This window comes from Gouania willdenowi, chromosome 1 (assembly GCF_900634775.1).
Source record: "Gouania willdenowi chromosome 1, fGouWil2.1, whole genome shotgun sequence".
NCBI classification, from domain to species: Eukaryota; Metazoa; Chordata; class Actinopteri; order Blenniiformes; family Gobiesocidae; genus Gouania; species Gouania willdenowi.
The window spans coordinates 35861802-35877899 of record NC_041044.1 but is presented as its reverse complement, the minus strand read 5'-3'; the positions used below and the strand labels follow the sequence as shown (position 1 = coordinate 35877899).

General features: G+C 39.0%; 1 protein-coding gene across 1 annotated transcript; it reads left to right on the top strand.

Annotated features, from left to right (window-relative positions):
- The first annotated feature begins 6375 nt into the window (after nucleotides 1-6375).
- LOC114471079 (uromodulin-like) lies at nucleotides 6376-15895 on the top strand. The gene is made up of 13 exons (XM_028459658.1): nucleotides 6376-6534; nucleotides 6632-6704; nucleotides 9120-9875; nucleotides 10053-10487; nucleotides 11048-11362; nucleotides 11537-11947; nucleotides 12436-12750; nucleotides 13306-13514; nucleotides 13597-13748; nucleotides 14751-14990; nucleotides 15078-15237; nucleotides 15323-15398; nucleotides 15490-15895. Exons 2-13 carry the CDS (start codon nucleotides 6641-6643, stop codon nucleotides 15498-15500), a joined length of 3144 nt encoding a protein of 1047 aa, XP_028315459.1. The 5' UTR covers nucleotides 6376-6534; nucleotides 6632-6640; the 3' UTR covers nucleotides 15501-15895.
- The last annotated feature ends 203 nt before the right edge of the window (nucleotides 15896-16098 follow it).

Genomic DNA, 16098 nt, shown 5'->3' with positions numbered 1-16098 from the left:
GAGTATTTTATGTAGGACTTACTTGTACTTGCAGTCCAGTAGCAGTACTTACTTCAGTAGGATATGTCAATCAATCAATGTTTAGTTGTAAAAAGCGCTAAAGTTATAAAGATGCAGCTCAAAGTGCTTTTACATAGTTACAAATAGACCAACCCCATCCACCACACACACACACAAATTAAAATAAGGACAGAAAAAGGACAATGGCACATGCAGAGGATCTAGGTAAGGAGACATACGCCTAGATCCCTCTTTACACCTCTGCTCGCAGGTGGCTGTAGGTAGGTTGGCACAAAACGAGATTTGCCATATATCAACACAGCAGTCCAGCCCTGCTGAAACTATTGTGCAGTGTGAATGTTGTAAGACAGGCATGTATCTAAAGCAATAGAGTGTCAGGCCCAGAAAAGAGAACATCAATCAGTTTTTATTTATAAAAGCTGTTTTCATACATAGTGATGCAGCTCTAAGTGCTTTTACATAGTTTAAATTACATCCACCCCGTACAAACTCCGCCCACCACACACAGACACACAGGTTAAAATAAAGACAATGGCACATGACTGGGTGAGGAGGATCTTGGTAAGGAGACATCACAAGGAACCTGTGAAAATAGTTCAGACAACTGAAAAATAAAGAATTCAAAGAAATATATTTCAGAAGCAAATGTTCAAAGAAAGTCGCAAATGCCGAAGTGATTGAGCAAGGCGAGAAGAAATGGAAGGTCAACAGTCAGGCCTTCACTCTTATGGAGAAAGTATACTGAATGTATATTTGTTTAAGACTTCTTCACCTGAGAACGGTTTAACAATGCAGAATGCACAGCTACAGAGTGGAAGTAGTGCTTTCCTGGCCGTCACAGGTCCTTTCATGTTGTTACGTGATAGTTTCAATCTTTATTGGATATTTAAAAGCACAACCATAGTTGTCTGATCCTGATTAGAATAATTACCTTATCCCTGTTTTTTTTTAATATAAATCATGCATTTGTATGTTCATAAAAATCAACATTGTGCATGAAAGATATATTAATGTTTTTGTCTCAGGTTATTGCAGCTGTACATTGATTAACTGTATTTGTTTGAGTCACATTGGATCTGTAATTTTCAGCGCCACTAATGCACCCTCTATATTTCAAAAAAGGTGCAGATGCTCTGAAACATTAATAGGTGTTAAGAATATGTTGGAAACAAATGTTCTTGAATGTTTTCCATCCAGCGAGATTCATTTTGTCTTCTTTTTGAACAGTGTGTTAAGATGAGGTTTCGTTTATTCAGAACAGGTTTTTCAGCAAATTTTTATTTGCTGAAAGACTGTCAGTCTTTGTCTGACGAAGACTGACAGTTGACAGTCGAAACAGTTCCTGGTGAAGCAGCTCTAAGTGCTTTTACATAGATTAAGTTACATCTACCCCGTACAAACCCCGCCCACCACACACAGACACACAGGTTAAAATAAAGACAATGGCACATGACTGAGTAAGGAGACATCACAAGGAACCTGTGAAAATAGTACACAGACAACTGAAAAATAAAGAATTCAAAGAAATATATTTGTATCTCCTGTTGACAGTCAAAACATTTCCTGGAAAACCTTGTCGGAATAAATGAAACCTCAACTTAACATGTTTCCCTTCCATCCATCCATTTTCAGTCCCGCTTGATCCTTTTCTCAGGGTCGCGGGGTTTGCTGGTGCCTATCTTCAGCTTTCATTGGGCGTCAGACGGGGGTACACCCTGAACAGGGTGCCACTCCCTCGGAGGGCAACATACACAGACAAACAACCACTCACAATCCCATTCACTCCTACTTTAGAGAGTCTGATCAACCTAACAATCATGTTTTTGGATTGTGGGAGGAAGACAGAGTACCCCGAGAAAACCCACGGGGAGAACATGCAATCTCCTCACAGAAAGTACCCAAGTGTCCACCCCAAAGACTTGAATCCAGGACCATTTTGCTGTGAGGTGTACTTGCTTACATGAAGTGTTGCAACATGCAAAGATTCTGGGCACTCGTGGACAGACATCGCCTTTGATAGAACTTAAAACGATCCGATCAAAAGACAACCCACCCCACCCACTCTTCTCCTTGACCCTAATAAAGCCTTGCCCATTCTCTGACCACCCTTTGTATAATAGTTACACCACTGCTTCTCGTATGTCGACCTTTGTGTAAATACTGTAAACTCTCTCAAACACTCCCTTCTTGGAAACGATAAAAGCCACTTATCATTGAGCAAATACAATATAAAAGTATAGATTTGCCGAAATTACACAATCATTGTTTGAGGACGACGGCATACTTGGAAAAAAACCCAAGGCAATTAATCAAGTGGCTGTAAAGATAGGAATTGGTCAACTAAGATATTTCAGTGTTTGATCTGGACAAGATGTTTTCAACAGGTGTTCCTAGTATGTACGCACAAACCAGCTCAAGTTGTTTTTCAAGCTATCAGATAAAAATGCAAACAAAAAACACACAAAAAAACAAGGGAACAGCTGCAACACTTCTAATATATCTTTTCCACTGTACACCCTGTGCTTGGAAAAAATATTGATATTTCAGAATAGTTGTGCACACTGTTGTTGAAGAAAATTGTTTTTGCTAAATCACAGAAATTGTATGCCATTTCAAGCTTCATTGAAATAGCAATAATGCTCACATTGTTTTTTTTTTTTGCCAGTCCCAGGATTTTCCAGACACCCTCTAAGTCCAATGGGTCAAAAGATCCTCAGCTCAACCTGACACCGGCAATCACCATCCTTTCATTTGTAAATGAAGCAATGTGATCATTGCTGGAGGACTCAGCAGGGGAGGGGGAGAGGAATTTTTCACACCTTACAAGCCTTTTCACACTCTCGCTCTGGTTCAGTACTTCCGAATTAGGCCTCCAAAGTAGAAATGATGAGTTAGCTGCTAAAGCTAATGCTGCACACAAGTTAAAAAAAATCAGGTTTTTCCTGACTTTTCAACAGTGATCAATCAGCTAAACAGTGCTGTTTCACTTATCGGCCTGTCCATCTTGTGCGCTTCAAATTTGTAAAATAATATCTTGATGAAAATAATCATGGACCTGGTTAGAGAATGGTATACCTCGTAAATTTACCTTTTCAAAGTGAGAACGCATACAGTGCTTTTCACACTCGAAAATCTAGCTTTACTATCAATAATAACAATACATTTTATTTATAAGCACATTTCAAAAACACTTTACAGGTGTTAAAAAAAGTAAATAAAATAAAAAACTATCAACAATAAAAGTAAATAGAGAACATACAAGAGTAGGAAGCAGAGGAGCTCTAACTATAATACTGCTTCTCACATTGGATATGAGTATCATCAACTGTAATGCAGATTTCACTTGTTTGTTGCTCAATTGTCTGACTGTGGCACAAAAAGAGGCGTACAAACAGGGGAGTTTTGAGAGGATCGTTCATTGACCATTTCTCACATTGTCATGTAGGGTCACCGGTCAGGTGTGAAATGGTCCAAATTTGCATATTCATAGAAATAGCTTATAGCTTGCTCTCAAATGAGAATTCATTTCAGCTAGTCAGCAAACCTGGGAAACCCACGGATCATTGCTACTATGTCCCGAAACCGGCCCCAAGACATCATGCGACACATACGCTTTGATGACATGTTCACGCGCAGTGAGCGAGCGGAGATCCTATAAGTTTGCTGCAATTTCCGATGTGTGGGGATTGTTTGTCACCAACTGCATCACATCCTACAACCCTGGTCGACACATCACTATTGATGAACAGCTTTTCCCGTCAAAGACTCGCTGCTGTTTCCTGCAGTACATTGCAACAAAACCTGACAAGTTGGGGATCAAATTTTGGGTGACTTGTGACTTGAAATCCAAGTACATCTGCAATGTCCTCCCATATCTTGACAAGGACCCCAGTCGTCCTAGTGGGGAGAGACTGTCAGAAAGTGTAGTAATGAGGCTGATGGAACCATTCATGAACAAGGGCCGAACTGTCACCACCGACAATTTCTTCACATCGCTCTCACTTGCACAATGACTGCTTAGATTGAAAACCTATCCTTGGCACAGTTAACACAATTCGCAGGGAAATTCCTCTGTAAACTAGACAAACCGCATTGAATTCACCACTCAGGTGTGTTGCAGGTCTTGTTTTCATCAACACCGGTGTGTCATTGTGTGTGCTGTGAAAATGACAATGTATCTTATTTAGTTTCAAAGTGGTTGACGATAAAGTTTGAGATGGCATTTAAGTTTATTGTGTTGTATTTTGTCACATTGAACTTAATCAAATGGAGCCCATCATAGCTTTCTGAACCACTGAATTAATATGAAGCAAATCTGTTTAAATGGTTCAGGAATATGAAACATTCCATACAACTAAAAACAACAAAAGGCAAATAAAGAATAATCCAGGGAAACAAAACCTGACTTATTCTTATATTAATATTTTTAAAAAAGGGAAGATGAAGAGGGAAACTAATGACAATGAACAAAGGATGCACTGCAAACAAAACGCTTTTTTGTAGAACATTTGACTTTTAGCAGCTTTTTTCCTGTAAGGTGTTGCAATTTATATTTAGATTGATATTTTTACATTTAAATATCCACAAAGCTGCTGCATTTGGACATTAATATTATTATATATTTTTTGCACTACAAAGAAATCTAAAACTTAAAACACTTTAGTGGTGGTTTAAGATGCTTTGTTAGTTTGTCCTGTAGATTATTATTTATTATTATCTACCTCAAACCTTGTGATTTTCTTTATTTGCAAAACCAAAACACTGCGGTGTACTTTATTTTTGGAAAAGAGCTTCAAACAGGTCTGCAATGCAACCTGTTGCACAAGTTTTGTTTGTTTTTAAAATCTGAAAAAAGGAAAGATTAAAGGATGGTATAATTTAGTATTTTGTACAGCAATGCTCTCAACTTTTCATTTATATTTGAGATAACTACCTCATGTGCATTTAAAACAACACATTTGTATTGTTTCACAATTGTTCAATGTTTTACAATGAAAAAAGATTGGAACATTTAAGGTGTATGCTGCAGTTGTAAAAAACAAGTTCTGATGAACTACGGCCGGGCCCGCGGAACTTCTCAGCGCCGAATAGCACGTTCCACGTTCCTGAGAATTCAGTGAAATGACTCGGTTCCACTGAGTAAAACAAATGAAATTGTGTGACGTAAAAATGCAATCTACGTTGAATTGCCTTTGAAATGATATCACACAACTATGTTCCGATACATTTAGAAATAACCAGAAAAGTGGGTGGGCCCCGAACCACGGGGGCACTCCATATGTGCTGTGAAAATAACAATTTGTCGTATTTATTAGGTGTTTTCAACCACTGGTGCCACACTGACAGTGTATGCGCCCAAACGGAAGAAGACTGTCTACGTTCTCAGCAGCATGCACAGCATGGTTGAGACTGAGGATACCACCAAAAGGAAGCCAAACACCATCACCCGATACAACACCACAAAGTGCGGCGTAGATGTAATGGACCAGGAGTACAGTGTGCGCACAGGAACACGGCGATGGCCTGTCGCAGTGTTCTACAACATGATTGACATGGCAGCACTGAATGCATATGTGCTTTATCAAACATGCACCGGGAGGAAGGAGAGACGGATAGACTTCCTGTTGGAGCTTGCAACAGAATTGTCTAACTCTCATGTGGGTACGAAGAAGGCATGCAAGGAGCAACTTTTTCTTCAACAACCTCCCACACCTTGTCCTGGGAAAAGGGCCAAGTGTCAGGTCAACCATCGATGCATGAAAAATTGTGCCTCAGTACGATGTGTTGACTGCTACAAATACACATGTGGCAAATGTAGAAAGAACATATATGGCAGTGCCAGGTATATTCCGACCAATGCTGAGTGAGGGAGTGAGAGCTGAAATGATACACACACACACACACACACACACCTAATAATGCATACTTTTTTAAAATTGTAAAAATTTGTTTTATTACTTGTATTTTGTACTATTTTCCTGTTTTCCTAAACTATGATAAAAGCAAACAAAAAAAACAAATCTCAGTTGTTCTTTTGTATATTTCTCATGTCACACACTCCTCATCAATAAACCTCAGCAAGAACTGAAAAAAAGTGGCTCCGCCTCCTGTGGTGCCTTGTTTACATAACGAAAGCGTCTGTTTGCAGCTTAGGAGAAGGTGTTAGGTAAAAATCTTCAGGTCAAATGACCCTTCTGTGGGCTTTATAGGTATAAAGATCAAATGACCCCTCAATTGGACTTCTAGTGTTAATCAGTCTTGCTCAACGTCACTTAACATCAATGAGTCACAGCACAGGTGAATGAATAAAATATTTCTTTTGGAGAACAGCCAGTACTTGACTAGGTCACAGTGGAGTCACAGTATTTTACCAGTGTCACATTTATCCTCTGCCAACAAAAGCCGACTATAAAAACTTGTCCTTTCCGTTGCTGCAACATTGTGCCTCAATTCACCGTTGAAGTCCAACATTGTGCCTTAATTCACCGTTGAAGTCCAACATTGTCTCTACAGGTAATGGAAAGAGATGCTGTGCAAAATCAAATGTTATTCAAATGTGGTTTGAAAATAATCACTGTTGTTTTCATCGCAAAAAATTTGTGTGGCATAGGCGTTTGAGATGGGAGCTCCTGTAGGGCTGTTCTTACTCACTCTTCTCAACATATTTACAAGTCTGACTTCAGGTAAGATATCCAGCATTTTCAGTTTGCTATATTGCATATCTAATCAGATTCTTATTGCTAATATGTGTCGGGTATCATTGCAATCAGGTTAAAGATGGAATTTATTACACTTAATGAAAAGTATTTAATCTATTTTCAACTTAATAATACAATTTATAGATCAAATGATGTGTTTTTTTTTTTTTTTTTTGCATCACTGTTTGGAACAGCCAAAAGGAAAGAAGATACATCTGTATTTATACTACGTTTATAGTGGTTGAAAAGAAACAAAAACAAAAAAAAAACACAAAAAAAAAAACAAATGAAAACATTAAAATTAACATAGTGCAATTTTCCAAAATAAAAAAACAGTATTATTCATCTAAATTTCTGACTAGACCTGGGCAATATATTGAGAGTCAAGCTATATCAAGTTTTCTATTTCAATGAAATAGAAAATTACAATATAGCCTATAATGATATACTTTTATTTTATAGCTTATTTTTTCATTAAAATACTCGTTTTAGGAGTTAACCTTCCCCTAAACAAGCCACACTGCAGAACTCACTCACACATGCTGTCCTTTAGAGGAGAAAAACCCAAAAGTGGAACATATTATGCAGCAGTTTGTTAATAAATGTGTTTGTGTGGAATTTTACATTAGCAAATTTCACCCAGAATATTCTTTCTGGTAGGACTTTATTGAGTTTAAATATCAAAATTGATATTGTATATCACCATTTTGAGAAAAAAAATTGAGATGTGAATTTTTGTCCATATTGCCCAGCTCTATTCCTGACTCAAGCCTTTTAAAGACATCATTCAGAGACATTAATTTCTACAATCGATGAATGTAATTATATGGAAAAAATCTACATACTATAAGCATAGGGACAAAAAGAACATCCAACCAGGATGTAAAAATATGCTGAAATCCATGAAATAGCTTTCTAGTCTATAAAGATGAACAGTGAAACATAATAAATGATTTCCAAATTACCAGAACAATCACAGCAATTCACTGTCTTGAAATCATGATTCTTGGATTTTGAACAGTGCTAAAGTAAAAGTGTGGATGGGCTTTTTTTCACAAGGAGACTTCAGCACATGAAAGTGCATAGTTACTGTAAAACTCAAGCTGTCGCAGCTCATGCATGATATGTGTCGAAGTGGCACAACTGAATTATTGTTATTGTTATTCTGTGAAATGGGTCATTCCAGAATTGGAGGACATTTTATGTCCCAGCCATTAAATTGAATAAAATCCATGAGCAAATTGTTGACGCATTTAGTTGATGAGTAACTTGTACTTGTCCTGACACCAAATCTAAATGAATTTGGAGAAAATACTGATTGAAAATATTTTTTTAAATACCAAATGTGTCTGGAATAACCGCTAAAATTATTTTTTTTTTTTTCTTGTCCTACCCCCTTGATGACCAAATTTAACCTTAAAATGCAACTAAGTTCCCTTTCTTTTGTATTGTTTTATTGATAGATGTCTCTAATTGTGGAAACATTTGTTTTAATAAACATACTATTTTAAATAATTATTATGCAAGTAATGACCAAGTCAAAAACCTTGGTGTTTTGATTGACTCAGATCTTACATTCAGCAGTCAGATCAAATCTATCACAAAAACATCTTCTACCACCTAAAGAACATCTCCAGAGTGAAAGGTTTAATGACTCAGAAAGATCAGGAGAAACTGGTCCATGCTTTTATCTCCAGCAGACTGGACTATTGTAATGGTCTTCTGACAGGAATCCCCCAAAAGAGCATCAAACAGCTACAGCTGGTTCAGAACGCTGCAGCTCAAGTCTTAACCAGAACAAAGAGATCAGAACACATTACTCCAGTTTTAAAGTCTTTACACTGGCTCCCAGTCAGCCTCAGAATAGACTTTAAAGTTCTGCTGCTGGTGTAAAAATCTGTGAATGGGTTTGGTCCAGAATCCATCAGTGACATGTTAGTCAGGTATGAACCCAGCAGGTCTCTCAGATCTATGGACACAGGTCAGATAGTGGAGCCCAGAGCTCACAGTAAACATGGTGATGCTGCTTTTAGTTGTTATGCTGCAAAGAAGTGGAACAAACTGCCAGCAGAGCTGAAGTCAGTATCTAATGTGAACATTTTTAAATCAAAGTTAAAGGCACTTTTTTTCTCTACTGCGTATGATTGAGAGAGAGATTTTTGGTCATGTTGTTGATGTAATGTGTTTGTTGATAATTTTAATTGATTTTACTGATGATTTTAATTGATTTTACTGATGATTTTAAATGTTCTTATTGATTTTAAACAATTGAATGTTTTATCATGTAACACACATTGAGTTGCCTTGTGTATGAAATGCGCTATACAAATAAATTTGCCTTGCCTTGCCTAATCAACCTAAGTTTGATAAAAACTACATGCAATTTCTTACTTTCTGCAGGGGTTTTGGTTACCAGCTGTGTTCAATGCCATGCTGAAGCCGAATGCTCCAGGTCCAAAGAGAGAGGAGACTCTTTCTTAGCCGAAACCCTCTCATGTGTCTGTAATGATGGCTTTGTAGGTGATGGTCTTACCTGCTACAATGCTAAACTCTGCAGTGACTCCTCCTGCTGCAAACAAGGTTACCACTGGTCAAAAGAGGAGGGATGTGTGGACATTGATGAGTGCTCCCAGCCTGATTTACCCTGCACGCCACCTCAGATTTGTTCTAACATACCAGGCTCATTTGAATGCTTGCAGCCTTCTTTTAATATTAGGTCTCGATCTGTACACCCATATTGTCCATCAGGCATGGACTTTGTCCATCTAAACGGCACCAATCAATGTGTTGACCCCTGTGTGCACTATACTGAGTTGAACGAGGACTGGCGTTCAACAAATGTCTCCATGGGCCCAATTCACTGTGATCAAAATAGAAACTGGCAAGGCTGGTATCGCTTCTTCCTTCATAATGTTAGTGCTCGCATTCCAGAGTATTGTGTAAAGTCCCATAGTTGTGGAACTCATGCTCCATTGTGGATTCAGGAGCCACATCCCACACAGACAGGAATCATCGTGACTCGCACAGTGTGCAATACGTGGAGCAACTCTTGCTGTTTTTTCAACACCCACAACATCCAAGTCAAACGCTGCCCTTCAAACTACTTTGTCTACAAACTTGCGCCACCTACCGCCTGCTCCCTGGCATACTGTGCAGGTATTGTTCCAATTCTGGCATGTCTACATTTCACCCACTGTTTCTTCTTTTTTTAATATATTTAGTTTCCAGTAAAAAAATGTGTTTGTTATTGTTATCTGGTTCTGTGCAAATATTTCTATAAATCAACTATTTTTTTTTATTTATTTTTTTTTTTTATTGTGAATTGTTACACAGAGGTGAACGGGACAAATGAAGGAGATTCAGGAATTAACAGCACAGTTCCGCCCCCATTTGAAACAACACAACCAATCTACATTAACGCCACAACACCATCTGCAAATACCAGCATCACAGAGGGAGAAGTCCGCCTGGTCAATGGGGGAAACAGCTCCTGCTCTGGCAGAGTAGAGATCTTCCACAATGGCCAGTGGGGAACAGTGTGTGATGATCTGTGGGACCTCAATGATGCTCAGGTGGTTTGCAGACAGCTGGGCTGTGGCAGGGTCCTCTCAGCACCGATGCATGCGCACTTTGGACAAGGGAGAGGACCCATCTGGTTGGATAACGTGATGTGCACGGGTAGTGAATCAAAGCTCTCAGAGTGTCGCCACCAAGGGGTCGGATCTCACAACTGTGGTCACAATGAGGATGCTGGAGTCGTCTGTGAAGGTGCTGTTAAAGAATATTGTTGGAAAAATGTTGTGTTTTGTCTGTAATGTGATATAGAGGCAGTTTCAAGTTAAACATGTGGACAAGAGATGATCATTATGTAAGGTTTTTCTTTCTCTTTTTTTCTCGGTTCTTTTAATTGAACAGCTCTGAGAACTGATGACAAGATCTGGTCTTTTTCATTGTGGTTTATTCTAGTTACAGTCACAAGTAAGGTTTTAGGAGACTAGGCACACATGCAGGTGGCCAGACCAAGAAGGTTTTGTCCCTGTTTATATCTCTATCTATCTGTTCAGAAAGTAAAAAAGGAAGTATAGTTATCTTCTGGGCTGGGCTCTCCTTTGTTCAAAGAGGAGTCTCATAAAAACGTGATTTAGCCATATATCACAGGGCAGTGTAGCTCTGCTCTGCTCGCTGACCTTAGGGTCATGTGAAAACAGTGCACAATGTGTGAATGTTCAAAACAAAAAGAAAATAAATATCTTTTAATTTATACTCGTTCTTAAACACTTTTATGTTTACTTGACTGTAATTGTGCTTTGTGCTTCTTCTTTTTTCAGCTGCTGCTCCAGTCAGGCTGGTCAGCTCTGATGGTCGCTGCTCTGGCAGAGTGGAGATCCTCCATAATGGGCAGTGGGGGACAGTGTGTGATGATTTCTGGGGCCTGAATGATGCTGAGGTGGTGTGCAGACAGCTGGACTGTGGAAGAGCTCTTTCAGCACCAACAAATGCAGCTTTTGGACAAGGCAGTGGACCCATCTGGTTGGACGATGTCCATTGTTCTGGAAACGAATCGTCCATAACAGAGTGTAGCCATTTAGGTTTTGGTATCCATAACTGTAATCACCATGAGGACTCCAGTGCTGTATGTGAAGGTATATTTTATTTTTGCATTTCAGCTACTTTTCTTACGTTAAGTGAAAATCACTTTGTTTCTTTTCTTAAAAATGCTTAGAAAACCAAATCCACTGTAACTTGTTTGTGTTGAAGACAGCGCAGGCTGTGGATGTCTCATCAATTCACAAAAAGCTTGTTTTCTACTCCTCCAGCAAGCACCAGCACAGTTCCGCCCCCATTTGAAACAACACAACCAACCCACCCTCCCTATAACGCCACAACACCATCTGCAAATACCAGCATCACAGAGGGAGAAGTCCGCCTGGTCAATGGGGGAAACAGCTCCTGCTCTGGCAGAGTAGAGATCTTCCACAATGGCCAGTGGGGAACAGTGTGTGATGATCTGTGGGACCTCAATGATGCTCAGGTGGTTTGCAGACAGCTGGGCTGTGGCAGGGTCCTCTCAGCACCGATGCATGCACACTTTGGACAAGGGAGAGGACCCATCTGGTTGGATAACGTGATGTGCACGGGTAGTGAATCAAAGCTCTCAGAGTGTCGCCACCAAGGGGTCGGATCTCACAACTGTGGTCACAATGAGGATGCTGGAGTCGTCTGTGAAGGTGCTGTTAAAGAATATTGTTGGAAAAATGTTGTGTTTTGTCTGTAATGTGATATAGAGGCAGTTTCAAGTTAAACATGTGGACAAGAGATGATCATTTTGTAAGGTTTTTCTTTCTCTTTTTTTCTCGGTTCTTTTAATTGAACAGCTCTGAGAACTGATGACAAGATCTGGTCTTTTTCAATGAGGTTTATTCTAGTTACAGTCACAAGTAAGATTTTAGGAGACTAGGCACACATGCAGGTGGCCAGACCAAGAAGGTTTTGTCCCTGTCTATATCTCTATCTATCTGTTCAAAAGTAAAAAAAAAAGCAAGCACAGTTATCTTCTGGGCTGGGCCTTCTTTTGTTCAAAGAGGAGTCTCATAAAAACACAATGTGTGAATGTTCAAAACAAAAAGAAAATAAATATCTTTTAATTTATACGCTTTCTTAAACACTTTTATGTTTACTTGACTGTAATTGTGCTTTGTGCTTCTTCTTTTTTCAGCTGCTGCTCCAGTCAGGCTGGTCAACTCTGATGGTCGCTGCTCTGGCAGAGTGGAGATCCTCCATAATGGGCAGTGGGGGACAGTGTGTGATGATTCCTGGGGCCTGAATGACGCTGAGGTGGTGTGCAGACAGTTGGACTGTGGAAGAGCTCTTTCAGCACCAACAAATGCAGCTTTTGGACAAGGCAGTGGACCCATCTGGTTGGACGATGTCCATTGTTCTGGAAACGAATTGTCCATAACAGAGTGTAGCCATTTAGGTTTTGGTATCCATAACTGTAATCACCATGAGGATGCTAGTGTTGTTTGTGAAGGTGAGACTTTTATTTTTATTGATTCAGATATTAAACTTTGATATTTACCAATCAGCACCACTGAAATAAAGCTCTGAAATAAATGTAGTACATTTTTCAATATTAAGAAACTTTTACACTAATATATGAACCATATGTTATGGTCTGTTACTGACCATATTATAAACAGCTGTTTAAGTAATATTTTTAGGTATTTGCAAGAGAAATTAGTTCTTTCTGGATATTTTCATTCAGAAACTTCAATTAAAGTTGAAATCGTTAATATTATAAATAGCTAGAAGCTGAAAAACTGAACTCAAGTAATAAATGGCTGCCTTTTATTAAGGAAGAATAAAGAGTACTACATAAATAAAGCAGAAGATCTTTTAAATTAATTTTTTTCATTTCTTGTCACTACGTAAAAACAGGTCTGCGAACCATTTAAATGTTGAAAATGTTAGGTTGAAAAATTCTTTCAATCTAAAAATTGATTGATAATTGTGCACATAGTCGCATTTCATGTTATTTATCTTGTATTTTGTTCATTTTTATAATAACATGTTTCTATATTTTCAGTGATACATCCTCAGCCTGATGCTTTCCATCTTACATGTGACAGCCATAGATTGCAAATAGGACTGCAAAGGAATATCATGGCCCAACATGGTTTGAATGCGCTTACTGCCCACCTGGCAGACCGCAACTGCACCGCTGTCAGATTTAGTGGCCGATATGTTTGGTATGAAGCCCAGACTCAAGCAGAGTCCTGTGGAAACATGATGAGGGTAAGAATTCTATCTTCCTTTCGGCCAATCCGCTGAATGGAGATCTGATGTTTGCAACTAATTGGATTATTCTGTCTTTCAGTCCAACCAGACTCATGTCACTTACACCAACAACATTTTCATTTACCCAATGATGAACACATCACTGAGGACTCCAATGAGACTTCCTTTCTCCTGCATTTATCCCCTTAATGGAGAAAGCAGCCTTGATGTAGCAATCAGACCTGTTTTGATGTAAGTAAACGCTAAGACAAGTACTTTACACACTCTTTAGATCGTCCTGTGTTGTAAAGTAAGGACAGGTCACCAATGGATATTTTTTAGTCCAACCCACTTGACATGAAACTGGGTAGTGTGTAGTCCCTAAAGTGAAATGAGATTGAAGTATATTATAACGAGTTTTAGTAATTTACAAAGCCTATAAAGCTGTTGAAATGATTTTATGTTTTAAAGAAAGAACAGGGAGGGCTCTTAAAAATTATATAACAAACACAAAGTAGCATTAATCTTAAAGCCTTTTTTTTTTCATTTAATAGACTCTAGAAGTGTATAATATTGGCCCACTGATGTTACCTGCCCGATATTAGCATAAAATGTAATAACGGTCCATAGCATTACCAGGTTTTCTGCCAAAAAAGAAAGTACGATTATATAATGCCTGGATTGGAGATTCTTGATGGGACATAAAAATGGTTCTTGGGGGGAAGGCAGAATATATTGATATCAGTACATATCAGAATCAGAAACTGTATGTCGGACAGTATTGTACGGTGGCTGGTAGGTATCAGACAATTCGCAAATACAAAAACACAAAGACAAACAAAAAAACACAAATGCAAACAAGAAAAACACGAATGCAAAAGCCACAACACGGATACAAAAGCTACAAAATGAACGGAAGCATCTCTACAACGGATGTTGAAAGACTTCAACTGTTAGCTTAGTTGTGGCTTTTGCATTTGTGTTTTTCCATTTGCATTTGTTTTTTCCCATTTGCATTTGTACTGTGGCTTTTGCATTTTTGTTGTCGCTTTTGCATTCATGTTGTGGCTTTTGCATTTGTGTTTTGCCATTTGCATTTTTTTTGTTTGCCTTTGTGTTTTGTATCCGTGAATCGTCAAACACCAACCGGCCACCGTAGTATCGGCATGTTGGCAAAAAAGTAAATAAATATTGGACATCCCAAGTCAGGTTAAACAAATCTTGTAAAAATGACACCTCGCTTTTTTTCTGCAGTGAAGAAGAAGCTATGTCAGGTTGGGGTGGACAAGCCGAAGCCCACATGTCTCTATTCCGGAATTCAGAATTCACTGACAGATACCCACCAGGCTTGGTCACCCTTCCTGTGGGCTCAATGTTGTACGTAGGCGTCACTGTGGACCGAGACCCAGGCTTTGCCGTCGTTCTGGAGGATTGCTACGCATCTCACGATCAATACCCAAACTCCTATCAACAATACCCTCTCATCCGGAACAGGTAGGTGCTTCAGTCCTGGAAGATTTACTGTTTGAGATGCAATCCGATCTAACCACTGTGGATGATCTCCTCTGTCCGTCCTGACAGGTGTCCAGTTGATAACAGTCAGGTTTCAGTGATTGAGAATGGCAGATCCACACAGGCTCGTTTCTCTGCCCTGATCTTCCTACTCGATGGCAAAAACAGAAATGTTTTTCTCCATTGCAGCTTCTCCCTCTGCAACAGGAACCAGGGTCCCTGTGTTTCAGTAAGTCTCCATTATCTCTGTCCTCATTTTCCATCCCCGGCCATCTACCTTGTTTGATACCATCTTCTATCTTTGTTTGTTGTAGCCTTGCAGAGGCCGGAAACGTCGTTCTGTTTCTAGCTCTACTATTTTGGATTCAATTACAATTGGACCAATCAAATGTGAGTAAATGAAACCAAAATAAGCAAATTAACCATCTTAACAATAGGATCAACGTTTTGGAAATCAACTGTTTTCTCTGCTTTGTTTTAGGGGCCAACTGACCTGAGTGAGCAACTTCTGACTATAACACAAGGCTATGGCCAACTGTGATTTCTTTTCAAATGCATGCAATACTATATTACCAATGAAAAATAAAATCAATGAACAGAAATTTGGTTCCACTGCTCGCCGGGTCGCGGGGGCAAGATCCTCAGCGGAGAAGTCCATGGTCCTGATCAGTACTCTCACTTGTGAACAAGATCCCAAGATACTGGTTGGATTGCCAACTTCACTTCAAGGATGAGGCCTTGCCCCAAATAGAGGAGTTTACGTATCTAATAATGAGCAAATATTAATAAGACTAATAAGGTACTGCTTATAAATGTGATTAATTTGCACTGATTAGCTGTAATGTTTACACAAGACGTGGGTGAATAAAGCATCTCTGAATTACGAGCTCCAGTGAGATGTTTCTTTTCCGTCTCCAATTCAATTAAACTTTATATAGCACCAAATACAACAAGAAGTGATCACATGTTTATTTCCCTATTTTTCCTCGTGAACAGGTTAAGCAAGGTGATGGAAAAGAAGATCTGTGGGTTTTATCTCTTGGTAACCAAACACTTAGGACAGCCCCCTCATTTGCATTATATGTTTTGC

Excerpts from the sequence above, each read along its gene's own strand:
- LOC114471079 (XM_028459658.1), top strand. The coding sequence starts at position 6,641 with ATGGGAGCTCCTGTAGGGCTGTTCTTACTCACTCTTCTCAACATATTT. Across the intron at positions 6,705-9,119 it reads ATTTACAAGTCTGACTTCAG|GGGTTTTGGTTACCAGCTGT; the intron begins GTAAGATATCCA and ends TACTTTCTGCAG. Across the intron at positions 14,991-15,077 it reads TACCCTCTCATCCGGAACAG|GTGTCCAGTTGATAACAGTC; the intron begins GTAGGTGCTTCA and ends CCGTCCTGACAG.